We start from the raw sequence: 27,952 nt of genomic DNA on the forward strand, positions 1-27,952 counted from the left end.
AAGGATTTCTTAGCTAATATGGCCTTGTGTACAGGCCAAAAGTTTGTGAATTGTGCACAATGAAACGTGCATTAAGAAAAATCATACATCATGTCCTTAACATTACTGTGTCTTCAGTTAATCCTAAATTTTGACATGTGTGTTTCACGCAGGATCTAGAGAGTATGTTTGATGGATGGAAGGAGGATCTGACTCATCTGACGGTGTTGAGAGAGTCTCTGTCGAGTTACATCAGTCCTGAGGATCTGTGTGTACTGCAGGAACGTATTGAGCTCCTGCATCGACAGTGGGAAGAGATCTGTCATCAGGTACACCGCAAACACACAACACCTGTCTTCTGACACACAGTCCTGTATGACAGGGACAACAGGTCTTATGTGTGAGGTGAAATCTTCGGCAAGTTTGAATGACGGTCAAAATGCAGGCTCTGTATGCAACAGTTATTATAGTGTTTTTTGTAGGACAGTTCAATGATTAATGGCGATTGATCACATCCAGAATAAAAGTTTGTTTACACATAATATTTGTCTGTGCACTGTGCATATTCATTTTGTATTTATAAACACATACACATACATGCATATATTTAAGACGAATACAAACATTTATCAACATTTATATATCATTTCAATTATTGGTAAATATTTCCTTAATATATAAATACATATGTATGTGAATGTTTTTGTGTTTATAAATACAAAATGAATATCCACAGTACACAGAGACATATTATGTAAACACCAACTGAAGCCATTGAAGAGGAGTGGACCAATATTCCACAGGCCACAATCAACAACCTGATCAACTCTATGCGAAGGAGATGTTTTCGGACCCCCCGGACCCCCCAATACAGTAAAACAGCACATTTTAGAGTGGCCTTTTATTGTGGCCAGCCTAAGGCACACCTGTGCAATAATCATGCTGTCTAATCAGCATCTTGATATGACAACACCTGTGAGGTGGATGGATTATCTCGGCAAAGGAGAAGTGCTCACTAACACAGATTTAGACAGATTTGTGAACAATATTTGAGAGAAATAGGTCTTTTGTGTACATAGAAAAAGTCTAAGATCTTTGAGTTCAGCTCATGAAAAATGGGGGCAAAAACAAAAGTGTTAGAATTTTGGTCAGTGTATTTATTTTTTTATTTTGTTTTAGATTTTTGTTTTTTGTTTATTTCCGGCTGAAAACTTCAGTGACTCAACTTAAACATCATTTCTACGTTTTAGACCTGTATTGTATTTGAGTTCAATTAACAGAAATCTTTGAATTATTTAGTTTAAAGATAACACTTTAAAATGGAATAATTTTAGATTTAATAGTTTTAGTAAAAAAACATTGTAGATGACTTCAAAAAACAGCCATAGTGTTCAAAAACACTTTTTTTTAGTAATCAAATATACTGTAGGGACAGTTTCACTTTTACAGTAAGTTTAACTGTCATTTACAAAAAGGAATTTCAGTCAAAGTTGTATTTCTAAGTTGAGATTGATGCAGAGCTCGCATGAAACTCAAGGGCTGAGCGAGATGGGTTTTTTTGTATATTTGTGGCATCCGGTGCGTGAGTATGACAGGATGTGAGTGTACGTTTGCTGTTTCACTTGACAGATTTTACTGCAGGTTCACGCTGTTTGAAAACTGCATTTTTTCTGTTTTAAATGATTTTCTTGTAAGTATGAAAAGGAACTTTTTCTTCCTTAAATGAGCAGTTTCAATGGAAAAATGTACTTTATTTACTCAATAGGAAGGTTCTGTTGTTTTTATTTAAATGTCGTTGCAATGCTCAGATTGCTCCTCTGTTACTTTATTGTGTATTAAATGTCTGTGTGTGTTTGTGTGCGCAGTTGTGTCTGCGCAGGCAGCAGGTGAGCGAGAGGCTGAATGAATGGGCGATCTTCAACGACAAATATAAAGAGCTGTGTGATTGGTTGACTCGCATGGAAAGTAAAGTTTCCCAAAATGGAGACGTCAGCATCGAAGAGATGATCGAGAAATTAAGAAAGGTACATTTATAAAACCTTCCTCACTGACTGACTTTATTTCCAACACTTCATCTGCGAAAACGTGATGAAACATCACCACAAAAACCCTTTACCAAACCTTTAATAGATCAACTTGACAGAAATGTTAATAAAGCTACGTTTTAGAATATCTGAAAGTCGTCTTTTTTTATTGTTGACGTGTGTTTGATCGTCACGCCATCAGGACTATCAGAAGGAGGTTTCAGCAGTGGAGGAGAATAAATATGAGCTCCAGGAGCTTGGAGAGCGTTTGGCTCAAGCGAGTCATGAGAGCAAAGCCTCCGACATAAAACACAAGCTCAACAACGTCAATGAGCGCTGGCAACACCTACTGGACCTCATAGGAGCCAGGTAACATTACATCATCGCATACAATACACATCACTACAGCTGTCACTATATAACATTTTCACTCCATGATTAAAGGGATGCTTCACCCAAAAATGAAATTCTGTCACCATTTACTCACACCCTCAGATTGTTCCAAACATGTATACATTTCTTTGTTTTGCTAAGCACACGGAAAGAAATTTGGAAGAATGTCAGATCTCATCCCCCATTGTGTCCCATAGTATTTATTTTCTCTACTATGGCAGTAAATGGGGGATGAGATCTGACATTCTTCCAAATTTCTTCCTGTGTGTTCAGGTTTGGAACAATCTGAGGGTCATTTTTGGGTGAAGTATCCCTTTAACAAGGCCCAAATAATTCAACAATTGAATCGCTTTATCTATTGAAATTGAATAAATGATTATATCAATTCATATTTAATTTACTTAGTGTTTACAAATTTTTTTATCAAAAGGTTGTTTGGGTGTTTTTTTTGGGGGGGGGTGTATATGTTTACACAAGAAAGATGCATATTCGAATCCCAGAAAAAGTGATGTGTGATACGTAACAAAACCACCGGCAAAATTTGTCGTGGTTAGAGTTAAGAAGCTGCGGGAGACTCTGGTGGCCGTACAACAGTTGGATAAGAACATGAGTAACCTGCGCTCCTGGCTCGCCCACATCGAGACCGAGCTCTCCCGTCCCATCGTCTACGACACCTGTGACTATCAGGAGATCCAGAGAAAACTCGACCTGCAGCAGGTACACAACACACACACACACATAGGAGAATAAACCACATCTGTGTTTGAATGTGATAAACGATGAGGTCTTCATCTTCAGGAGCTTCAGAGAGACATCGAGAAGCACAGCACAGGCGTGGCGTCTGTGTTAAACCTGTGTGAGGTTCTGCTGCACGACTGTGACGCATGCGCTACCGACACCGAGTGCGAATCCATCCAGCAGGCCACGCGCACCCTGGACCGCCGCTGGAGGACCATCTGCGCCATGTCTATGGAGAGAAGACTCAAGTACGAACCATCAACAAACCACAAAGCTCATAGGTCGGAATAACGTGTCACATTGAAGTCTTGTTTACTTTGCAGGATTGAGGAGACGTGGCGTCTGTGGCAGAAGTTTCTGGAGGATTTCTCTCGCTTTGACGAGTGGATCCTGACATCAGAGAAGACCGCAGCACTGCCCAACTCCTCGGGTGTCCTTTACACCATCGCCAAAGAAGAGCTGAAGAAGTTTGAGGTGAGATTCGTCCGGTGAGATCTGACTGAATAGATTTGAGTCTGTTTATCAAAGTAACGTTCTGTGTCTTGTAGACTTTCCAGCGGCAGGTACACGAGGGTCTGACACAGCTGGAGCTGATCAATAAACAATATCAACGTCTGGCACGTGAGAATCGTACAGACGCGGCGTGTAGCCTGCGGGAGATGGCAAATCATGCAAACCAGCGCTGGGATAACCTGCAGAAGCGTGTGGCGTCTGTTCTGCGCAGACTGAAGGTACGGCAGTAGTTTTTCACCAGACTAGACGGTGATAAATATCATAATAAAATAATGATCAAAACAGGTGTTTTGTTAATGTACTAAAAATCAATTGATCGTTAGTCAAGTTTATTTATGACATGAATTGCAAATGCATTTTTTGTATCAAAACATGCAAAGCGCAAAATGAGTTCAGACAATAACGATCAGATCAGTTAAAGACTAAAATATTCATAATATGCAAATATAAATTTTCATGTTTATTTAAGAAAAAGGTATTGGACACCTACTCACTTATGTGTTCATATTTTTTATACATTTTATAATAATAATAAACTTATCAAAGTTATTAAATAAAACAAAGGAAACTATGGGAATTATGTAACTAAAAAAATAATAAAATAAATTAAAACATCGTTATATTTTATCATCTTCAGTGTAGTCACCGGTTGACTAGAATTTGCAGAAACGTTTTCTTGTCATTTTATCAAGCAGCTTCTCGAGGTCTCACCCTGAGATGCTTTTTAACCAATATTAAAGGAGTTCCCATATATTCTGTGCTCTTATTTGCTGCTTTTTCTTCATTATTCAGTCAAAGTCATCCATATAAAAAACAATAAAATTCATGCAAAAACATGTATGTTTGATAAATTATATTTTTGTCTACTAAACTAATTTCAGACATTCAGACTTTCAGATCAAAGGTTTTTTTAAATAACGAGAAACATTTCACTCAAGTGTCCAAAAACGTTTGACCAGTAGTGTGGCTTTACTCTACGGAGCCCCTTTAGAGACTTGGTGGAGGAAAAAATATGAGAGGTGAGAGAAAAAACCTCCCTCGCAAAACCTTTGCATTCTCTCGCAAACATATTTGCGTTCTCTCGCAAAACATTCTGTGATTTCGGACAAACGCGTCTTGTTGTCTCGCTCTGTGCATTAACAATGGAGTTGTTCATAGTAGATACCCGGACCAATAACTCGTGAGCTAAACGTTATTATAACACAAATAGCACATAATTCCGTAGACAAGGATCTACAACCTAGTCTTCCTCAAAACGAGAATATAAATTGATCTCAGTATATGAGCAGGCGACATGGACAAGTGACTCTGCAAAGTGACTGTAAACCCGAAAAGCGTTACTACTAAAATAGTCATTAATAACTTCAATGTTACACACTGTAGTGTCACCAAATTCAGTTTACACATTAATGTTTTCTTGCAAACTGGATTCAGTTATACTACAGTATGTAGCACTGAAGTTAATGACTATTTTTAGTAGCCTAATGATATTCGGGTTTTGCACTTTGCAGACGATCACTTTGGTCTTGTCTCAGCCGGCTGCCGCCTGAGATCAATACAAGGCTCGGTTTGTGGAAAATTTAAGTTATAGCTCATTATTTACGTTACATAGAATGAGGTGTCACTTGTGTTATAAGAACGTTTAGCTCACGAGTTATTGGTCCGGGAATCTGCGACTATAGACCAATGTTTATGTACGGAGCTAGTCTCAAACTCTGCCAGCGGGACATTCAACATGAAGTGTTTGTCCGAACTCGCAAAATGTTTTGCTAGATAACGCAAATATGTTTGCGAGAGAACGCAAATGTTTTGCGAGATAATGCAAATATGTTTGCGAGAGAACGCAAGAGTTTTGCGAGAGAACGCAGTGTTTCTCGGGGAACGCAAAAATTTTGCGAGATAACGCAAAAGCTTTAAAAAATATTTTTCTCTTCTTTCTTATATTTTTTCCACCACCACGTCCCTAAAGGGGCTCCTTATTACTCTGAATCAGTTTTTAGTAGAGCTGTCAAACGATTAATGAATAAAAGTTTGTGTTTATATAAAATATTTCTGTGTACTGTGGATATTAATTTTGTATTTATAAACACATGCACTTACATGCATAAATATTTAGGAAATATTTATTTATTTATAAAATGATGTGTTTATTTATATTTACCAATCATTTCAATTATTTACAAAGGATTGTTTATTTTTATATTTTATTTATCTGTATGCATGTATTTGAATGTGCTTTAAAATGCAAAATTATTATGTACTGTACACAGACAAATATTATGTAAACCCAAACTTTTATTTTATTTTGGATGCGATTAATCGTGATTAATCGGTTGACAGCTATAGTTTTTAGATACATAACAGAAAAATACTTTTGACGACACATACAAAAAACAAACTAATAAATAACACAAAAGCAAGATAAACACCAATAACAAAACTTTATAATCAAAATGACATCAGTTGGGGTGTTTTTGTTAATAATAATAGTAGTATATAGTACAATCAAATTCATCACATGTAATGAAATTATATTATAGATTTCTCCTTTCTCATCTGCCCTGTAGCACTTCATAAATCAGCGTGAGGAGTTTGAGACAGCGAGAGACTGTATCCTGGTGTGGCTGACCGAGATGGATCTGCAGTTAACAAACATCGAGCATTTCTCTGAATTGGACGTCCAGGCCAAACTCAAACAGCTGAGGGTGAGCGTCTGAGCCATCACTTCATGTGCTCGACGTGTCTCGTGTTTCCTTCTCACATCGTGATGATGTTCTGTTCTCTCAGGGCTTCCAGCAGGAGATCAGTCTGAACACGAGTAAAATCGACAACATATTCCAGCAGGGTGAAGCTCTGTTAGAAAAGAGCGAGCCGATAGATGCCGCCGTGATCGAGGAAGAGATCGAGGAACTCCAGCGGTACTGTCAGGAAGTGTTCGGACGCGTGGAACGATACTACAAGAAACTGATACGATTACCGGTACAATGAAACGCATCAAGAGGCTCAACATTGTTTATTTAGAGTTGAAGTCCTTAAATTAGTTTTTTGTGATTTCGTCTTTCCGTTCCAGTTTACAGACGACGAGCCGGACGTCTCGTACTCAGACCGAGACTTTGACCTGGACGAGTCGGCTGACATCTCCGGCTTTCCCTGGAGCGAGCGCTTGGGAGACGGTCTGCTGTCCTCCAGTCGCTCGGCGTCGCTGGCCGCCCCTTCGCGCACCGAACGCTCGGGCCGGGACACTCCAGCCAGCGTGGACTCCATCCCTCTGGAGTGGGACCATGATTATGACCTGAGCCGTGGACTGGAGACCGCCGGAAGAGTCCTGTCCTCTGAGCCGGTAGATCAAGCGGAAGACGGAGACCTGCGGGGCTCAGCATCTGCTCTCTCAGGTTAGCCACATAGCGTGACACGATTCAATGAGACTGAATCGATCAGTTTTAGGTTCAGCCGTGAGTGGCGGTCTATAGTGTTCAGCCTTGTGTTTGTGTTGTATGCCATGTGTATATGTGTTTCTCCAGATGTAGTGATTCCGGAGAGCCCCGAGGCGTATCTTAAACTCACAGAGCAAACGCTGAGATCCGGCGCCGGTAGGAAACATCAGCAGATATCTGAGACTCACTCACTCGTCTGTTGCCTGAGATTCTCATCTTTAGTTTCTACTCACAAACTGAATCCAAACACCGAACTTTGACGGCTGTTTTCTAACGGTTATCTTTAGATTTGTGTTGCTTCACACTCACTCTATAACCTTCACTCTTACAGCGTTTGCATGCAGTGTCACACCGATGCTCTGGGGGTTGACTTGGGTTTCTGGGTTTTCAAAATCTAAGACATTACTCACAGTTCATTATAATCAGAGAAGATTAATTGTAATTAAAATATAAAATTATACAATTAAATGAAGATTGTTTCAATAAATAATGAATAAAGTAGATTGTCAGTCAAATACAGTATTAGTGATTGACAGATATGAGTTTTTCAATGGCCTATGCTGATATCCATATGTCCAGGTCATATATACTGTATATAAAAAAAATCTTTGCTTCGTATACTGTGATAGGCTGACTGAGAGCAGTTTGGACTGCACCTATGCATTGTTGTTCTTTTGTTGCACAAATTGCTTGGATTGTTTTCCCCTACTTTGGATAAAAGCGTCTGCTAAATGACTAAATGAAAATGTTAATATTATAGCCCAAAATCAACCCACGTAAAAACATAGTTTACTATATTATTTACTATAGTAAACTCTAGTAAAATTCCTATACTATAATGCTACCTTACTATAGTGAATATTAAAGTCCCTGTGATCCGGAAGTTGCGATCGTTTTTACTTCCGTATTCTGACACATTTCCGAGTGAAAAGGAATTTCAAAGAAGAAAATTAGTGGGCGTAGCTTGCATTTTTCACTGCGTATTGATTGGATGTGTAAAAACACCTCATTGATTTTGAAACGAAACTGGCAGCAAACTAACAGTTGAAGGGGAGGAGTTAACGGATGCTCCGCCCAAGCTGTCTAATTTACGTCATTTGAAATGGATAGTCATTTCAGGGCAGACGTTAACTGAAGATTATGAGGGTACATTAAAAAGAAAATGACCCACATTTATAAGCTTTTTACTATAAATGCTGCAATATTTCATGAAAAAATAGGAATTGTCATTTTTAATTTCACTGGGACTTTAAAGTATACTAGAGTATTTACAGTGTATTCATTTATTTAGGTATTATTTCTGAATACTATAGTGTGAACACTAGAATATACTGTAGTATGCTACACTATTTTTTATTTGATTTTTTAATTAAGTTTTTTAATTATTTCTTTATTTGAATTACATTTACAAATTAAAAAGATTTTTTATATAATTGTTTTTTTTCTTCAACCATTAATTTTTGTATTTAATATTCATATTTAATATTATTTAATTATATTCAAATAATATTTTTTTTTTATATGCGAACCTTTTAAAAATTAATATTTGATATTATTTGATATTAATTTTTAAATTTGGAAAAGATAAACATGCATAAAGAAAACAAACCTTTTAAGCAAGTTACTTAAAATTCTTTGAATTAACAATAAAGCATCCAGACATGTGTTTGGAATTATGTGCATCATTCATTAAAAAGATCAACAGATATAAGAACACAAGGCATGCCCAATATATCTATCACTATCAAAAATTCCTTATATTGATTTTCACATTAAATATCGCAGTAGTGCTGTTTTGAAAAGCAGTAAATATATTTACTCTGATTGAAATCTACTGTGACTAATGATGACTCGACCAGAAGCACAAGGTGTGTTTGATTTTAAAGATGATTTGCCCTGCATGAACTACAGAACAGTAATGTTGTGGTCTCGCAGCTTTGATCTCATCTGTGTTCATAATTATAATGTTAATCACAGCTGTATTATGTCTGTTCAGGTGACGGCGGCTCTCTGGAGACTCACATCAGACAGCTGGACAAAGCTCTGAACACCAGCTGCTTCCATCTGCAGCAGACCGAGAACATCATCCGCAGTCGAACCCCCACCGGCCCCGAGCTGGACGCCACATACATGGGATATGTGAGTCAGAATCCTACATTCCTATACAAGGAACGTTGAATAGTTAACAGTGTTGTAAATGAATAAAAAACATGTTTAATTCTCAGATGCGGCTGCTGGAAGAATGTCGTGGCAGTATAGACGCGGTGAAGCGTGTGGGATTCGAGCTGAAGGATGAGGACGATACGGTCTCAGGTCTCGTCAACCCTAACAGCTCCGAGTCTCAAACCTCAGGTACAAAAGCACATCTCCCACTTGAATAAATAAATGGACATAATAACAGCTGATGTGGAGGTGACGTTGTGGTGGTGCTGCAGGTGTCATCGAGCGCTGGGAGCTCCTGCAGGCTCAGGCTCTCAGTAAAGAACTGCGGATGAAACAGAATCTACAGCAGTGGCAGCAGTTTAACTCCGATCTGAAGAACATCTGCAGCTGGATGGAGCAGACGGAAGGAGAACTCGAGCAGCAGAGAGGACTGGGCCTCAGCACAGACCTACAGACCATAGAGCTGCGCATCAAGAAACTCAAGGTCAGCTAGAAAAAGAGCTATTGATGCTTGATTACCAAAAAAATAAACCAGGCATCTGATCCAGCCAGGGCTGGGTTTCCCAAAAGCATTATAGCCTTAAATTGACCGTAGCTCCATTGGTGACAATGGTTCTGAGATCAACTGAAGGCTACGATGCTTTTGGGAAACCCAGCCCAGATTGATTGACAAATGAATCAGTCTTTTTTTAATTATTTGTCCAGACTGATTTACAAAAGACCCGTTTGTCTGATTCTGTCAGACTGATTCACAAATGAACCAATCTTTTAAAATAATTTGTCCAGACTGATTCACCTGAACCATTCATCTGATTCGGTCAGACTGATTCACAAATGAACTGATCTTTTAAAAATAATTTGTCCAGACTGATTCACATGAACCGTTCATCTGATTCGGTCAGACTGATTCACAAATTATTTTAATGTAATTTGTCCAGACTGATTCACAAAAGACCCATTTATCTGATTCAGTCAGACCGATTCACAAATGAATGAATCTTTTTAAAATAATTTGTCCAGACTGATTCACATGAACCATTCATTTGATTCGGTCAGACTGATTCACAAATGAACCAATCTTTTTTTAATTATTTGTCCAGACTGATTCAATAAAACCCGTTCATCTGATTCAGTCAGACTGATTCACAAATTAATCTTTTTTTTGAAGGATTTGTCCAGACTGATTCACATGAACCCTTTATCTGATTCTGCCAGACTGATTCACATGAACCCTTTATCTGATTCTGCCAAACTGATTCATAAATGAATCAATCTTTTTTTAAATGCTTTGTCCAGATTGATTCACATGAACCATTCCTCACGATTCAATCTAGAACGATTTACAAATCAACCCTTTTTTTAAATGATGGGTTCAGATTGATTGACATGAACCATTCATCTGATTCTGCCAGACGGATTCACAAATGAACCAGTGTTTTTTTAATGATTTGTCTAGACTGATTCACAAAGCGTTTCTCAGTTTGCACTTTCGTTGGTTTGTGTAGTTCTGTGTTTTGACTCTCTTGTCTCTGGACTTCCTGTAGGAGCTGCAGAAGGCTCTGGATAAGCGCAAGGCCATCGTGCTCTCTATAAACCTGTGCAGTGCTGAGTTCGTGCAGTCCGACAGCGAGGAGACACGTGACCTGCAGAGACGTTTGAAGGACATGAATAACAGATGGGAACATCTGAGCAGCTCTCTGGACGAGTGGAGGACGTCTCTTAAGGAGGCTCTGATGCAGTGCCAGGCAAGAAACACCTGTTATACTGTACCTGTATATCATAAATATTGCTCCTATCAGGTTCATAGATATACAAGACATTTACAAACTCTCAAACTGATCAAACTGAAGATGGCATTGCTTGTTTTTTCTAACCTCAGGACTTCCATGAGATGAGTCACGGTCTGCTCCTGTGGCTGGAGAATATTGACCGCAGAAGGAATGAGATCGTCCCTGTTGATCACACTCAGGACATCGATACTTTACAAGAGCATCACAAAACTCTTTTGGTAAAACATTTCTCATATTGTATTCCTGCAACTTCAAAGCATCATGTTACAGAGAGTAACGCAGCACACTTGTTTTAAGGAACGTCGTCATTTCTCCTTCGTCTTTTGTTCATACGACAGAAAATGCGTTGCGAGTTGTTGGACTCACAGTTGAAGGTGGCGTCCCTGCAGGACATGTCTCTACAGCTGCTGGTTCACTCTGAGGGTGCAGACTGTCTAGAAGCCAAAGAGAAGGTCCACATCATCGGCAACCGTCTCAAAATGTTGCTGAAGGATGTGACGCGGGACATCAGAGAGCTACAGAAGACGCTGGACATCACCAGCAGTCAGCAGGTGAGCTACTGACCTCTGACCTCAAAACAGAAGCGGTCGACTTGAGCAAGCTTGTGGTCTCATGAGACAGGGGCCCTCAAAACATGTTTTTTTCTAGTTAACACCTAAGCTATGCACAATACCATTCTGCGGAATAACACCAAATTTAACTTGAAAATTATTTTGTTATAAAAAAGACAAAAATTGTATTATTTTAGTTTTCAAGCAGCTTCTTTGAAAGCTTCAAGACTCCCATCCATTAGATCTATTGATTTACTTCATTATGGCGTCCAGCTCATCCATTTCAAAAACATTTTTTTAAACAAAATATGTTGGCACAATTATTACTAATTTACTAATTTATATTTTAGATATATTTTTTGTAACATGAACATTTCACACAGTCTATCCAAATGTTTCTTCATCTCGATGTTAAATGCACTAAATCTCGTCTTGGTTTATGTTTCTCAAACACAAACTTTAGGACTTATCCTCCTGGTCATCCACGGATGATTTGGACACATCAGGGTCCCTGAGCCCCGTGTCTGGACGCAGCACACCCAGTCGCCAGCGATCGGTAACACGCTCATGTTCTGTACAGCCCTTCAAGGACAAAACAGACTGTTTGTTATTGCAGAATAGTTTGACACTTGTACACCAAATGTCCCCAAAACACACTTGATACCATGCTCCCAGCATGCTCTTCTCTAGCACAAGAGCCAAATCAGTACCAGAGATAAATATGTCGTCTCTCGTTCATCCCGTTGATCAAAGTGCATTTTACATCCTTTACAAAAGAGATTGCTCGCCCCAACCATATCCCAGACCTGAATAATTCTGGCTTGTTTGGTTCCTCTGTTCATTTCCCCCTTCATTCATGATTATTATAGACCCTACAGCCTTCAAGGAATACTGGTTCTGTGACGAAGAGATGTCCAGGTCACAATTTAACCCCACAAAAAATATTTACAATTATATTTATGAAAAGACCAAGAAGAAAAAGGGAATTAAGAAGATTTCGTTTTTAGTATCATTTAGCTTCGGTTAAACATTCCATTCAAGCAAATATTGCTTTACTATTGAAAAAGGTCATTGAGATTCGATTTATTTGATTGATTTGACCAGAAGAAAGCCAGCTGATTGGACAGTAAGGTCAAATGATTGATGACATCACAAAACATTTTGAGTAGCATATTACTACATTTGATAAGAGGTTTTAAAGACAACAGATGAGTTGTGATAAGACCAGAATGTTTAAGTATAAATATCTATTAAATGTTGATTTCATTATTGTCTTTAAATGAACTATTTTTTATTTTGAGGTTAAATGTGACCCGGTCATGTTCTTGAATGATTTTTGAGATTCACCAACCCAAAGTTAAAGCTCATTAACATTTATCTTTGTTACAAATCAGCGTAAAACCGATGATGTTAAATAATGTCAGTATTGATAGATCCCATGTTGGCACTATATGAAAGTATTTTCGATGTGAAATGTGCCCTGAAGAACCAGTTTCCTTGTCTCCATAGAGATGCTGTCACCCCTGTTTTGATTTTGTTGGGTTTCTTTCATCAGTAGTTTTGCCTTTATTTGCCTGGACTGAAACATTCTTTCTTTCTTTCACCCCTTCTGTTCATTGCAAACAGCCACGGGGCAAAAGTAGTCTGTCACAGCCCGGAGCCTCTGTGAGCAGTCCACTTCTCAGGTACCTTTCTCCTGGTTTCTAGAACGCTCGGAAGATAATGGAACTCAAGCCGTGACCGTACGCCCCTCCAGCTCCACCGAGTCTGGGTTGACAAGCCATTTTTTGTGTGTCCTACAAACTCGACATTCATTTTTCTATGCATCTGAGAGAGAAAAGACCTGAAGGCTCATGTCGATGACTTCCATCATCTTCTGTAGTTCTAGACCCTGCTCAGGTTAGGGAGCTGAGAAAAGAAAAAAGAAAGCCATCCGAATCTTGTTTATGGCTGCCTCACAACACGTTTTCTTTGTTAATGCAAGGCTGCTTGCTGCTGCGCCGTTTGTTTTTCTTCTCCATGTGTACAGCAAGCGTCTGCAATGAACAATCTTGCCAACTTTCTCTATTTCTCTTCCTGGTTTGTCACATTCTCTCTCAATAACTAATCGATCATCTTTCCTTTCAATCTGCCGTGTGTGCAATCCAGTGACATGCTAGACAACAACATTCATCATTACATGGACACAAGGGGCCATATTTACACCTTTTACTCACAGAAAGTCAGTAAACCCTCACAAAAATAAACCACGGTTTTACTACAAATGAAAGAAAAGAACATGGATTCTTTACTGTAGTTAAACCATGGTAATAAAAGAGGAATCATGGTTTTGCTACATTAACCGTAGGTTAACCATAATTTATAGTAAAACAGTGGTTATCCAAATGATCCGCCTTTACTAGAATATTTTATTAATATAATAACACGATGATGTCAGATTGATGAGCAGTAAGTATGAATGTTAAATGGTTTATAAATAATATTTAATGTTGACTTTACAATGGCGATTACAGTATGTATAGATAGTTAATAATCTGTGCAATGGTTATTCGCAAATTACTGTGATTTATGGAAGTTTTTGCTCAGAATCAGTGGTTATAACTTTCATTTTAGTGTTTTTTTTAATTAGCTTTTATTTTTAGATCTTTAGTTTTTGTTAATTTTAGTTAAAGTTTTAGCAATTTTGGTATATGCTTTTGTCATTTTATAAAAAAAAATTATGTTGCTATATAATATTAATTAATTTCTATTTTAGTTTTATTTCAATTTTTGTTTATTATTATAATTTTAGTGCTTTAAACTTATTTCAAGTTATTTTTGAGGCAACATTTCAATTTTTCCTTTAGTTAAGTTTTCCCATAATTTTTAGGTCAATATTTTATTTGATTTCAATGAACAGAGACGTTTTCAAAGTTTTATTTTTAGTAAACTAAAATAACCTTGCAGAGTCCCCTCCATCCATTCTTTGGGCATCAAAAAGATTTATTGTTGGTTAAGGACATAGTTGTGATAGTGGGATCGACCCTTCAGACTTTTGGTTTCCAGCCGAGAGCTTTAACCACTAGGCCACATCATCCATAAAACCAGATACTAAAGAAAACGAACTGTGCCGCACTTTGAATCCAGCTCTGCTTTCTCCTGTTGGCATGCACTACGTGTAACAGCTCTTTAACAAAAAGCACATTTAAAAATAGAAACGTGAAATAGCTCTTTTGCTTTTAAATGCTACTGAAGACTTTAAACTAACTCTATTGGTCTCAAGCTTATAGAGAGCTGATTTCTTCTCTGGTGTTAACAGTAAGACGGAGATAGAGGTGTTTTGCAAGATGCAGATGAAAATAAAGTCTTAATTTACAGTAAACCACATAGTATTAAAGGTCTAGTTCACCCAAAAATTACAATTCTCTCATTATTTACTCACCCTTTAGTCATTTCAAACCTGTATGACTTTCTTTCCTCCGCAGAACACGAAAGAAGATATTTTGAAGAATGTTGTTAGCTGGACCCCATTCACTTGCATTGGTTTTGTGTCCATACAATAGAAGTGAATGGGGTCCAGAGCTGTTAGGTGACCAACTTTCTTCAAAATATCTTCTTTGGTGTTCTGTGGAAGAAAGAAACTCATGCAGGTTTGAAATGACAAGAGGGTGGACTAAATGTTTGGACGCTTAAGCCACACTTCATTTGTTTGATGTTATTAAATGTCCTAATAAAATACGATATCAAACCTCGTGTTTTAAAGACACATACAATTATTTCTCAAATAAAGTGTTTAGTTTGATAAGAAAAACAAGATTTGCTCTTCAAAATGACAACTGAATTCTAAAACTGTATAAATACTTCTGTGGCCCTGCATTTAGACATTTTAAGAAAATTGCTGTAGATGTCTTGTAAATCACACGAAACCCTTTTGTTAGTCAGTTTCAGAAACGGCAAACGAGATAATAACAAACTTCTGTTCTCTTCCCGACATTCACTGTTCATTGTGTGCGGTTCATTCAGGTCTCCCAGCGCCGCTGGATCCGCTTCCTCCCGTTCTGAAGAGGAAGAACCGCCATCGCGGTGGAGACGTTTCGTAAAGCGTGTCCTGTGGACCGCCCTGCCCTTGCAGCTCCTCCTCCTCCTGCTGGTGGGCGTGGCCTGTCTCGTGCCCACCTCTGACGAAGACTACAGCTGCGCCCAACTCAACAACTTCGCCCGCTCCTTTCACCCCATGCTCAGCTACACCAACGGCCCTCCGCCCATATGAGCTTCATTTACGAGTACAGACGGCAGCTCGGCTGTGTGTGAGCAGACGTCTGCCGCCTTCATTGTGTCGGCAGGTGAATTACTGACGTGTCCTTGTATAGCAAAACACAGCTGCTAAAACAACAGTACATCACTGAGTCACGTGTAGATTTTAGAACGAAGCCTAACGCACTGAAAAACCTTGAAATGCTGTGAAAGTGCTGTAAATGTTCTTCCAGGATACGGTGACTGGTACTGTTTCGAGTTTATCGGGTCTCCAGACCTTTTTAAATCATGGAATAGAGTTTATTGAAGAGAGGTATGGAATCGCTTGTAAAAAAAGAACCAATTTAAAAACTCTATATTGCAATTATTTTTTATATGTATTTTTGGCATGTGGTCATTCTTTTGGCTTTAAAAGGATCCCAAAACCATTCATTTCTATGATATTTGTCATTGTTGTTTTTCATTTTTGATCTCAGATATAATATTAACTGTCATGAATATACTTTAATGTAAACCACTGATATCAGAGATGAAAGTATTTATGTACTGTATGTACAGTTTGCTGCGGTCTCGGAGCCCTAAGCAAAGAAAATACACAGAATATAATAAAACGCATAACCTGCTGAATGGTGTTTTTCCTTTTAATTAAAGAATGTTTTATTGTGAATTGCATCTTTACAACCAGCATATTTCTAATCAAACTGATCAATAACATTTTGCCGTTTAAAGTAATTAAGAAACCCAGCAGGAGTTAAAGGATTCTAGTGCTACGGGCCATCATTGGCTCTTTGCGACCCTTGACCCTCGCAGGCAGCGGTGGAGGAGCCCGGCGGATGAGCAGCGTTTATAAATGAAACTGGAGATTCCCACATCTGATGTTGATGATGCAGATGAGCAGCACGATGACCGCGGCATGACTGGATCAGAACCTCCAGCCTTCTCAAAACTTCATAGTTTGGGATGCAGCCGGCGCCATCCACGCCCAACATCTGAGACACCACAGCATGAAAATCCAGCAGCTGCAATGAATCCAATGTTGTATGTTAGATTAACAGGTTGAAATGTTTGGATCTCACGTGGAGGTGGAGATGTTGATGTGATCATCTCGGTCCGTATACCTGTTTCTCAGTGCGAGCGAGCTCAGTTATGGCACTGGACTGTGTGTTTAGGAGTCTCTGAGTCTGTTGACTCTCATCTCGGGCTCTCAGCTGTAGCTTCTGCAGTTCTGAATTCATGGTGCTCACTTTCAGCTCAGTCTTTACGGTGTTCTTCTCAAGTTTGTCCAGGTTCTTACTCTGTTCCTCTATGGTTTGGTTTTGTTCCATCACTTTGATCTTATTGCACCAAAGACAGCAGAAACTAAGTATTTATCAAATTTATTTGACACTTTACATTCTTAACATAAGAGGGCTTCTTGTTAGACGTGCGGTGATGCATAAAACCATAAATGAACTTTTTTTGGGGGGGGGAATTAATGTGAGTAACCGTTCAATTTTACAAACCCTTCAGAATATTTTAGAAGGTTACGATACAAATTCTTACGAATATTATCATAACATTTTCACAGTCAGATGGTAAATCAAGGTAAATAGTGTTTCTTTTTGGGGGGGGGTCATGCTGAAACGAGTCTGTCCCGTTGTGCTCTGCGGAACAGGGCTCGCCCCTCTACCTTGAGCTCATGGGTGTGGGACAGCTGGGCTTTCAGCTCTGTGTTGGAGAATCGTAAGGTGCTGAGCTCGGCCTGCAGTCGATCGACTCTCTTCTGAAGTTTCTTACAGGTCAGAGAAGCATCATCCTTCTCCACGGCCAGCGCTGACCGACTCCTCTTCTCCTCCTCCAGCTGAGACACTTTCCTCATCAACAGCTCCAGATGAAGTTCTTTACTGTCTGAACGCTGCCTCTGTTCCTTCAGCTCAAGTCACAATTCAGATCACATTACTTTAAGAGTTACAGTAAATTGGACACTAACAAGTACAGTATTAGTATAGTTATTATACTTATAAAAATGAAGTATGCTTATTTTTTGTCGAGGACATTATAGTTCGTTGGACGCATGGCCACTTTGTATTTCGGTGTTGTCAAACCTTTCTTTGGAGGTTGTGAACTTGTGTCCTGGTCTCCAGTACTGCGGTTCCTTCTTGTCTGGTCAGCTGCTGCGCTCGTGCATGAATGGCCTCCAATCTCATGTCAAAACCCAGATCTGCAGCCATGTGTTCCACTTTTAATTTCTCTGAGAGTTGGTCCAGAAACCGCAGATACTGCAAATGAATACAAATGACAGAAGCGCATTAACAACACAACACAACATAATGGTGATGACCAGTGATGGTGTTCTGCTCCATAAAAACTTTTGACACAGATTTTGGTAACTGAATGCACATTTTTTTTAAAAGCGTCTCACTTGCTGTTTATCTTGACTCATTCCGTCCTTACAGACTCCAGCGGTGAGCAGCTCGTCTTCCAGGTTTTGTATTTTGTGCAGTAGCTTCTGTTCTCTCTGTTCTGCGCTCCTCTGATATTCTTTATGTTTCGACACCTCCTCCTCCTGCTCTGCCAATCGTCCTTCCATCTCTGCATTTGACTAAAGCACAGAAAATGACCACACTCAGGGTGCACTGCACAGTGATGTAGATCAGCGCTGTACATACAAGCATTACCTTCCTTGCACTGTTCTCACGGGTGCACACCGCGGCCAGACTCTTCAGTAGTTCCTCTGGTGTGGGGCGATGGGATAGACACTGATCGTGAAGCAGCGTCTCCAATTCCTTCATGAAGGCTCCGTGATGACTGTGAGACGCCCGAGTTTCATTCTGAGTGCTGTGGAGTTTATCGTCCAGATCTCGAGAGAGATTCTCATAGTGACTGCAGCGCTGCTGGGCGGACGCGAGGGCCTGTTGGGTCTCCTGAAGCGAGGTTTGAAGAGTCTGCTTTTCTCTTTCCAAACTGAGCTTCTTCAAGGACGCAAAATCCAGTTCCTAACAAGAAATGCAGTGCATTGATAAAAACCCGATTCAAACGTCATGTTTGACCCCAGAAGCAAACGAAACAAATATTGATGCTATTCATGCATAACAAAAAAGCCTGTTTTGTTTGATATGTTTATGATCGTCTCATATCGGTATTGACAGTACCTGTTTGACAGAGTTGAGCTCATTCAATCGAGAAGCTGAGAGTGTTTGTTCATGTTCTACATCAGTCGCCAGTCTCTTGACTGTTCCTCTGCTGGCTTTACATTCCACCTCATAAGACCTCAAACTCTCCTCGAAGTCACACACGCCGTTCTTCAATCTCTCGTTCTCCTTGAAGCACGTTTCCACCTTATTCATCACAGAGAGATGTGTTCGAGACCAGGAGAACGTTAAAGCCTATGTGTAATAACACTTACCGTGGAGACAATATAATCCATAGGATCCGCTTTTGCAGATACATTTATGGACACTTTGTTCGCCAGTGTTGATATAAACTCATCAGACCTCCTTTGATTCTCACTGGCTTCCTGTTTTGCTTTGTTCCATTCTGCAAAATACTGTCTGCGAAAAATGTGTTAATGTTTAAAAAATCATATTATCTATTATTATTCTTTTATCTGTAAAACATAATAAAGCATTGATGCTGCATTTAGTAATTTACGGCTTGTACGTTTAAATCCAGAGGTTTATGTTTAAATACTTAAGTTAGTAAATATAAACCGTGCCTATGTATACATGTCTTTACAAAACTACAACTGTAAAATGTGTTCTAACGTTTGTAAATTCTCACTTTGACTTGATGTCAAGTTCCATCAGTTTCTCCTTGACCTCCTCGTTCTCTTTTGCCAGTGTGTGTGTTCTCATGTCCATGATGCTTTTGGAGGAGGTGATGGAGAGCATCTCTTGCTCTGTGTTGTAGATCCGCTCTCTCAGAGAGCCGATGAGTGACTCCTGCCTCGCCTCCTTCTCCTTGTGTCTGTCAATTACATCCTTGAGATTTTTTATTGTCTCCTCGTGAGATGCTGCTTTTGACTGGGCATCCGAAACCTATTCATGTAAAAAAATCTGTAAGTTATTTCACAAGAACAAGACATGCAAATGACTGTGAAAAGAAGTTGAGATATGAACCTGTGATTGGAGACTTTGGTATTTGGCCTGCAGGGCAGCTAGTTCCTCACGGGCTGTTTCTGTGGCTTGTTTATAATGTGACAGGTGTTGTTGGATTAGAGACTCTTCCATTGCTGACGCGCTATCAGTCTGTGGGTTAATACAGCCTGCTGTATCTATAGCAACAATAACATTTACCATAGGTTTTCAAAACTCTTCAAAGTAAAAAATAGAAATATTTTAACACCACAATATAATAGTGATATATAATCACCTTTATTGTTGAGTGACCATGAAAGACATATTTAATAAATACATAGACAAAAACAATACAATTGTTCAAATACATTAACTTTAAAAAAATTACCGTGGAAACGAATAATTTGAAATAATTTAAAGCAACCATTTACCCATCATGGTTTTAGTAATATACTACTTACAAAAAATACGTGAAACACAATCTGTAACTCACTTCATATATCTGTCCTTGCTGTTTGTAAATATCAAAGCTTTTCAAGTCTGATGCTTTGAGTTCATGTGTTAAAATGTAGCGCTCGAGTTTTATTGGGTAACCAAGCAACACAATAACATTTCACAGATCGAGAGCGCCAGTAGAGGGCGACAAATAAACAGAACATTTTATATTGTCACTACATGGACACTACATTCAAATTTAAACCTCACGAAAATGATAAATGCTTTTACAATGTGTTACGTATCTATTTCTATCTAGTAGGCTATATCTTAAAATATAATAATAAGCATTTTGGCCAAGTAATAATAAAATTAATTGAAGAAAAATGTAGGCTATAAATACTCCTACAATGTTACTTCATTTCTTGAATAGCTATATCGACGAATTGATAGACGAATAATCAGATCAGTTATTAAAATGAGCTATACATTATACGTTACTTCAATAATAATGATATATTTATCCACATATTAAGCTTAGAAAAAAATAAGGAAAGCTTAGATTTGTTGGAATTTGCAAAAAAAATCATAAATAAATGCAATCAAATAAAAAACGGACTGTAAATAAATATGGGCGGAGCAATTATACGTCCACCTGCATCGTCATCGCGAATACAGGAAGTGCGTCGGAACTGTCAAAATAAACTTTATGTGAATGAAACAGAATGTCACAGCGTTTCTTGGTATGTAACAGTTTATGTCATAGAGCATCTTAACATTTCGCGACAGGTATGTTGCATATTATAACAGCTCTTTAAGGCGTTTTTTATTGTTTGAAATAGTATGAACTTATGCGAATTTATTTTGCATTTTTTTACCATACGTTTTGACACAAACGTACGGTAGTGAGCTGCTACTGTTGACAGCACTACGTAAATTGTCAATATATGATCGTAACATAAACCCGCTGTTTTACATCTTTGTATAATCTTTAATATATCCTTCATAACAGCACATAGGTTAGATATGACTGGTGCGAGCAAAGTGTGATTGTTGACATGTTTTTCACTCAAGGTCAGTTGAAACAATATGTTGTGGACACAATATACAGGCTATACTTTATGTGTGTAAACATAAATTTTTGTATATTGTTATTGTATATATTGTTAAACCCTGAAGCTATTTCATTCGCAGGGGTTGGTATGTCTCTTAAGGCTCTATGGAGGTTACATCAGCCCTTAAAGAGGACACAAGCTTGTGGATTTGCTCTGAGAACATTAAATGGATTAAACAGTGTCACCGGCTCTTCATCGACATGTCTTAAAGATCAGAGAAACTGTCACCACCCCACATACAACTATTCAACCACAAGACTGCAAGAAGTAATACGAAGGCATCATACGCTTTATTTTGAAGCGCTGACTCTTTTAAGTTCAAAATCCAAAACATGGATACAAATGAGGAAGCAGTACACATCCACATCCACCACCACCAAACCTGTCCTGAAACAAGGAGGCATGCCTGGAAAAAGGACCTTAAAGGGACCAAGAACGAAACAGCCATCACGAACCAATCAGCCCAGACAGGAGGAGGTGTGTCATCAGCACACAGGATGTCTTTTTTATTCTGTGTTTGTTTTAGGAGTAAGATTCGTATTGTGTGTTTATTTACAATTCTTTAGGACATGATGCAGTGCATTGCTTACGCAACGGCAGACCAATACCACTTACCAACACTCTGCCATGATCTCATAGCTCATGGCTTTGTTGAAATCAACGAACTACCCAGAGGTGAGAGGTCATGTCTGCATCACGTGACATGAAAACGCATCATTTACTTGTTTATAAGTGGGGCAGTTTAGTTTATTTGCAGCGAAAGTCTTTGTGGGTTTCAGATGCTTCTAACGTGCTGGTGATGGGAACAGAAAACGCCGCAAAGCCAAATGATACCGGCGCAATATTCTTTTTCAGGTATGTTAAAAGATGTTTTGTCATTTGAACTTGCGGGTGTTGGTGATGATTTTCTGGTTGTTTTGGGTTATAGGGAGGGTTCAGTGGTCTTCTGGAATGTTGAAGAGAAGACTGTGAGTAGTCTTTTTTTCTCTTCCATGCTTCAGCTCTCTGAAATTCATATATTTGGTGATGGGTTCACACTTTGTATTTATTTGCAATCATGGCAAGTGGCTCAATAAATCATTTTAGGGGTGTCTGCTTAGTGTTTCTTCTGCATGTATTTTCTCCACAGGTCAAGACGGTGATGAGGATACTGGAGCAACATGAGATCCAGCCTTATGAAGTCGCTCTGGTTCACTGGGAAAATGAAGAGATCAATTACTCAGTAGGAGAGTGAGTCACATCATGTATAGAGCAGTGGTTCTCAAATTTTTTGGTGGTAAGGCCCCCTTTGTGTAGAGTGCATTGCTTTGCGGCCCCCCAAATAAAGACTTATAATCTTAAACTTAAAATTTTAATTGAACCAAGAAAATATTCAGTTAAACAATGCTAAAACATCAATTCTTTTGGTTGGTGGCGTTGTTTTTCTGATGTTTGATTGCTCAAAATGTATGATACATATCTATATTTCTAAAATGCCACAAAATCTGTGGCCCCCCTGGAACCATCTTGGGGCCCCCCAGGAGGCCACGGCCCCCAGTTTGAGAACCACTGGTATAGAGAACCTGTTGAAATCATTTCAGATTTCCCGAAAGTTGTTGTTCTGATTAGTAATACTTCCTAAGACAGCTATTTTTTTCTGTTTGTGGACTCAGGGGAAATTCAAAACTCCATCGGGGAAACTTCTTGTTTAATGAAGAGCTGGATTATGAACAAGTGGTTTTGGAGAAATTCGCATTTTCTAATGCTTTGTCTCTGTCAGGTGGGTACTGTTTTGAAGTAATAGTTTCACTGTCTGTTTCTGCAGTTTAAAGGAGCAGTGTGGAGATGTTAGTGGCATCTAGCGGTGATGTTGCGAATTGCAACAACGGCTCACTCCACCCCTCCCTTTCGAAGCACTACGGCAGCTCTCACAGCACAAAGATGTTGTCGCGTTTTCGCTTCTTTGCCGAAGGAGATAACGTATTTACGAAACGCGCTCTGTAGAGCAGTTTGTCCATTTAGGGCTACTGTAGAAACAGCATGGTGAATTCCATGTAAGGGGACCCGCGGTTTATGTAGATAGAAAAAGCTCATTCTAAGGTAATAAAAACATAATGCTTCATAATGTAAGGTCTTTATCCACCTCTGAAGACATAGTTACATTATGTATATTATATTGCAATTCTGTCAATAGATCCTCCAAAAAATGGACCTTTAACTGATAAAGCATGGCATTTCATGCATTCATTTCCAAGTTGAATGCACTGAATGTAACTTTGTGTGAAAGCATTATTCTGAATGTATTTTTTGTATTAATATCTTCTTTTATCTTTCAGTCAAGTTGGCAATATGGGAAATCTCTCTCGACAACTTTGTCGAGTCCATCCAGTCAATTCCTGAGGTAGATCTACTTATGTGTAATCTTTTCTAGGTAATACCAGCATTTGCTGCTTAGTTGAAATTGTTCCGTACATTATAAAGCACTGATGTGTTTCATGTGTCATGTGACATAGTTAGGGTGAGAACAGATGTTAGTATTAACAATACAGAGACTCTTGAAAAGAAAAGAACAAATCTATGCACTTGGTTGCAGAAGTTGCATGAAGTCACCCAGACAGATTAAAACCTGTATTTATGAATAAAATGCAAAATAAATACAGTTCTTTTAATCATCCCTAATACGTAGCCCCAAATCTTTTTTTAACAGATGCTAAAATCTGGACAAAGAGTGAAACTATCCAGGGCTGAAGTTATGCAGAAAATAGGAGAGCTCTTTGCCTTGAGGTAAAGACCAATGCTTTGTGCAACATCGTAGGAATGTTTTCGTCCGTTCACATCCGTTGATACAATCTTTCAGGCACTGCATAAACCTCAGTTCCGACCTGCTGATCACACCTGACTTCTACTGGGACAGAGAAGATCTCGAGCAGCTCTATGACAAGACCTGTCAGTTCTTAAATATTAACAGAAGAGTCAAGGTGACTAAACAACTGACCACATGTGCTTGTTTTGTGGTTAAATGTTTGGATGCCAAACTCAAAATAGTTTGACTTTTGTTCTCGTAGAATATCTTAAAAAGCATCTTTAAACATTCCACTGCGTTTGCACTGAACCCAACCCAATGTTTATTTTCTAGGTTGTAAACGAGAAGCTTCAGCATTGCACTGAGATAACAGACCTGATGAGGAATCATCTCAGTGAGAAACACAGTCTCAGGCTGGAGTGGATGATCGTCGTTCTCATCACCATCGAGGTTAGACAACGTAAATGAATGTTTCAGTAATTTTTTTAAACTATTTAAATAGCTGTGTTATTTTAGAACTCTGCATCGAATATGACATTCATCACAAGTTAAAGTTACTATTTATTATTTCTTCTGATGTGTTTGAATTAGAGTTTTAAAATGAGAGTAAGTAATGTTAACATTGATCTCTATCTCTTTATCTCTTCTCCTTATAGGTGATGTTTGAACTTGCTCGTGTCATTTTCTGAGGATCCACAGATACAGTCTTTGAAGAAAATAAAGAGACTTCATCTTGTTTTAAAACTGACAAATTGTTTTGTCTTCTATAAATGAAGTTTATTGATCGTTATTCTTAATGTAACATCCAGACTTAATACACTGAAAATTATTTAAATTAATTACACATAGTGGATAAATGTGTCTTCAGTATTACATGGTGATATTTATACAATAGTGATTTTGTTTGTTTTGAATGTTGTGGTTAAACTTTTCATTTGGATAAACAACTAATATTGAATCAGACATGTTGCTTAAGTTCTGGTCAGGTTTGGCCTCAATAAAGTGTCACTTTGACTGGATGTCCATGATATATTGAGATATTCCTCAAGCTTGCAATTACTGATTTGCTGATGTTAGAAATACATTTATGCACATTGATAACGCAATTATCAATAACAATGCAGTTATCATTTAAATCCAGTCATGACGTCACGCTAACATTCTCTCGGGTGATTGATTGATTGACGGGTGTTGAGCGCGGCGCGCGATCGTGTCATGTGACTCAAACGCTCCGGAAAACAGCAGCGGTCTCGCTTCATGTCTCGCTCGAGATTGCCACGTTTCTCCTGCCAAGTGCCAAAACATTAAACTGAAGACTTGAATAAGATTTCTGTGGAAAAACTGAGAGGGTGAGTGAAAATCTGAACGGTCGTTTCACTTTTGAAAGTGTTGAGTAACGTTAAACCGTTGTCGGTTTGTCTTCACCATGAACGAAGAACACTATTAACATTTCTGAGGATTTATACTTCATTCTGTGTTTACTGTATTCATATTGTAATAATTAATAAATTGTATGCGTCATTTATTTGATTCATTGCGTGACCGCGGGTTTCCTATGCGTCTGCGGAAACTTGTAACGTTACTCGGAATTCGCCAGCATGGGCGGAGAGCGCGCGCGCGCACGCTAGTAGCCCTCTGTAGTCAACAAAACATAGTCAAAACTTTAAACGTACATACTGTACGTACATACAGTTGCCCCCAAAATAATTTGATTAAAATATGTCGAATGCCATTGCATTATAGACACATTTTGACTGACATTTGCCTTATAATTAAAAGTGTCACAACAGAGTAACCACAGGTGTAGTTCATCACATTAACTATTTCACGAACGTTTGACAGCTAGAAAGAGTACGAACTACGTCTTTGTATTTTATTTTGAAAAGTGTATCTCCTTTTAGTTGTTTGACACGTGCTTAATCGAAAAAATGCCACTTGTATTGATATTTATTTTTAAAGCCATGTGACATTTTTGAGGTCACACTATTAGAATAGATACGAACATGCATAGATGCATACTCAGATTTGTAGACAAATGAGGACCTCCAACTGTTGCAGGTGCTTAAAAACCTTTGAATCAAAACTTTTTAGGGAATTTAATTTATTAAAAAAAAGCAGGTTTAAAGCCTAATTACTAATTTTTATTTTTGTGTATTAGGTGCAAGAATGGACCTGGCACATCATGGTCTTGTTCTTCTGAAGCGTCTAAATGCTCAGAGGGAGTTTGGCTTCCTCTGTGACTGTACTGTGACCATTGGAGACGTTCTTTTCAAAGCCCACAAAGCCGTCCTCGCGGCTTTTTCCAACTACTTTCGTATGCTGTTCATTCATCAAGACGGGTAAGGTAAACTTGGTTGTTTAAGGTGTTGTATTTCTCCCAAATATTAGAAACCGTATTATTTTTATTGATACCAAAATGTTTTATTCCATTTTTCCCTGTACACCAAGATTTTGCAGTATGTTCTTTATTAACGTTTGGAGATCCTTTGCACTATTTTAAATGCACTCTGGGTTCATATAATTCTTTCGGTTTCTTAATTGTAGTGACTGTGTTCGACTGAAGCCTTCGGATGTACAACCAGACATCTTTAGCTACCTGCTTAACCTGATGTACACTGGAAAATTTACCTCACAGCCTATTGACCCTGTTCGTCTGGAGCAGGGTGTGAAGTTCCTGCATGCCTACCCCTTACTACAAGAGGCGAGTCTTATAAACCCCGAGTCCCAGTACGTACCTTTGACGAACTCGCTTTACGGCATACAGATTTCTGACCCAACTTGCAGTGCACAGAACAAAAATACAGCATGCAGAGATGGCAAATGTGAAATTTTAAGCCAAGGATGTTCAGACATTTCTGATATGGAGTACAGATCCCCACAACCCGTTGGCATAGAGTCACCCACCCAGAACACCGCAGCTGCCGTGGTCCAACACCTCACATATGGAATAATGAGAAGAACAACATCCTCAAGAAAGCATTACAGATGCAATCACTGCGGAATACGTTTTTCCCAGAGGTGCAAGTTAAGGGAACACCTGCTTGTCCACACCAACCAACCAAGAGAATCACAGACATCCTCAATACAAAATGACTGCGGTGTTGAAGCAGATAGTCAGGAAATGGAAGAGGAGCATTTGCATGCTGACAGTGATTTTATAAGCGATACAGATCAACACACGTGGATGGAGGATACGCCTCCGCCCTCTGATATAGCTGATATAGACACCATGGAGGGCACCGACATGGAACGTGAAATGAAGCGCCGAAAATTTGAGTGTCCGACCTGTGCCCGCAAGTTTATTCAGAGGAGCCACTGGCGTGAACACATGTATATTCACACAGGGAAGCCGTACAAGTGTAGCACATGTGGGAAGAACTTCTGCAGAGCGAATCAAGCCTCTCGACACGTTTGTTTGAGTCAGGGCACAGATTCGTACATTATTGTAAACAAACAAAGTCTGGTTCTGTGTGGTGGAGAAGACAACAGTCAGGTAGAAGCTCTGTTCCTGGCTTCAGAAAGACGGTACAAATGTAGCATTTGTGCGGTACCTTTTGCAAGCCCATCTGAGGTTCCAAAACATCAGTGTTTGGTTAAAGATGAGACGGCGCCATTGGTAGACAATCCACTTGGAGTGAATGAGGCTTTAGAAACAATTCAAGTAACAGCCCCTTCCCAAGATATCATGCCAAAGCAGCATTAGCCAGTTTAAGTGTTATCGTATAGCCATATTATATTCCTTTCCTT

At 38.9% G+C, this 27,952-nt stretch overlaps 4 protein-coding genes across 7 annotated transcripts in view; 3 read left to right on the forward strand and 1 right to left on the reverse strand.

The window, feature by feature from the left end:
• syne1b (spectrin repeat containing, nuclear envelope 1b) overlaps window positions 1–16,453 on the forward strand; it is a 91,296-nt gene extending 74,843 nt beyond the window's left edge. Inside the window, 20 exon segments of the mRNA XM_057344572.1 lie at window positions 153–308; window positions 1,845–2,003; window positions 2,206–2,372; window positions 2,951–3,113; window positions 3,195–3,382; window positions 3,458–3,608; window positions 3,683–3,865; window positions 6,215–6,352; window positions 6,435–6,626; window positions 6,718–7,039; window positions 7,169–7,237; window positions 9,078–9,220; window positions 9,307–9,433; window positions 9,517–9,728; window positions 10,789–10,989; window positions 11,124–11,252; window positions 11,373–11,585; window positions 12,049–12,141; window positions 13,212–13,270; window positions 15,588–16,453. Coding sequence (XP_057200555.1) covers window positions 153–308; window positions 1,845–2,003; window positions 2,206–2,372; window positions 2,951–3,113; window positions 3,195–3,382; window positions 3,458–3,608; window positions 3,683–3,865; window positions 6,215–6,352; window positions 6,435–6,626; window positions 6,718–7,039; window positions 7,169–7,237; window positions 9,078–9,220; window positions 9,307–9,433; window positions 9,517–9,728; window positions 10,789–10,989; window positions 11,124–11,252; window positions 11,373–11,585; window positions 12,049–12,141; window positions 13,212–13,270; window positions 15,588–15,834 — 3,312 coding nt within the window. The 3' untranslated portion in view covers window positions 15,835–16,453.
• On the reverse strand, window positions 16,177–20,026 carry ccdc170 (coiled-coil domain containing 170). The gene is made up of 10 exons (XM_057344573.1): window positions 19,916–20,026; window positions 19,578–19,834; window positions 19,204–19,348; window positions 18,950–19,135; window positions 18,476–18,793; window positions 18,220–18,399; window positions 17,903–18,076; window positions 17,488–17,730; window positions 16,937–17,152; window positions 16,177–16,837 (listed from the first exon to the last, which is right to left on the reverse strand). Exons 1-10 carry the CDS (start codon window positions 20,024–20,026, stop codon window positions 16,586–16,588), a joined length of 2,082 nt encoding a protein of 693 aa, XP_057200556.1. The 3' UTR covers window positions 16,177–16,585.
• A 959-nt stretch (window positions 20,027–20,985) lies between these two features.
• Window positions 20,986–25,138, forward strand: rmnd1 (required for meiotic nuclear division 1 homolog). 4 transcript variants are annotated; one of them, XM_057344459.1, is made up of 13 exons: window positions 21,051–21,097; window positions 21,321–21,382; window positions 21,503–21,900; window positions 21,990–22,098; window positions 22,203–22,278; window positions 22,352–22,391; window positions 22,553–22,653; window positions 23,076–23,182; window positions 23,739–23,803; window positions 24,110–24,186; window positions 24,260–24,380; window positions 24,539–24,655; window positions 24,862–25,138. In XM_057344459.1, exons 2-13 carry the CDS (start codon window positions 21,367–21,369, stop codon window positions 24,892–24,894), a joined length of 1,260 nt encoding a protein of 419 aa, XP_057200442.1. In that variant the 5' UTR covers window positions 21,051–21,097; window positions 21,321–21,366; the 3' UTR covers window positions 24,895–25,138. The 4 variants fall into 4 exon arrangements, with proteins under 4 accessions (XP_057200441.1, XP_057200445.1, XP_057200442.1 ...); XM_057344458.1 differs by lacking the exon at window positions 21,321–21,382 and having other exon boundaries at window positions 20,986–21,051; XM_057344462.1 differs by lacking the exon at window positions 21,321–21,382 and having other exon boundaries at window positions 21,003–21,097.
• Window positions 25,139–25,398: 260 nt separating this feature from the next.
• zbtb2a (zinc finger and BTB domain containing 2a) lies at window positions 25,399–27,914 on the forward strand. Its single transcript, XM_057344457.1, has 3 exons — window positions 25,399–25,554; window positions 26,364–26,544; window positions 26,750–27,914. Exons 2-3 carry the CDS (start codon window positions 26,372–26,374, stop codon window positions 27,906–27,908), a joined length of 1,332 nt encoding a protein of 443 aa, XP_057200440.1. The 5' UTR covers window positions 25,399–25,554; window positions 26,364–26,371; the 3' UTR covers window positions 27,909–27,914.
• Window positions 27,915–27,952: the final 38 nt, after the last annotated feature.

The sequence above is a fragment of the Triplophysa rosa genome, linkage group LG10, assembly GCF_024868665.1.
Source record: "Triplophysa rosa linkage group LG10, Trosa_1v2, whole genome shotgun sequence".
Lineage (NCBI taxonomy): Eukaryota > Metazoa > Chordata > Actinopteri > Cypriniformes > Nemacheilidae > Triplophysa > Triplophysa rosa.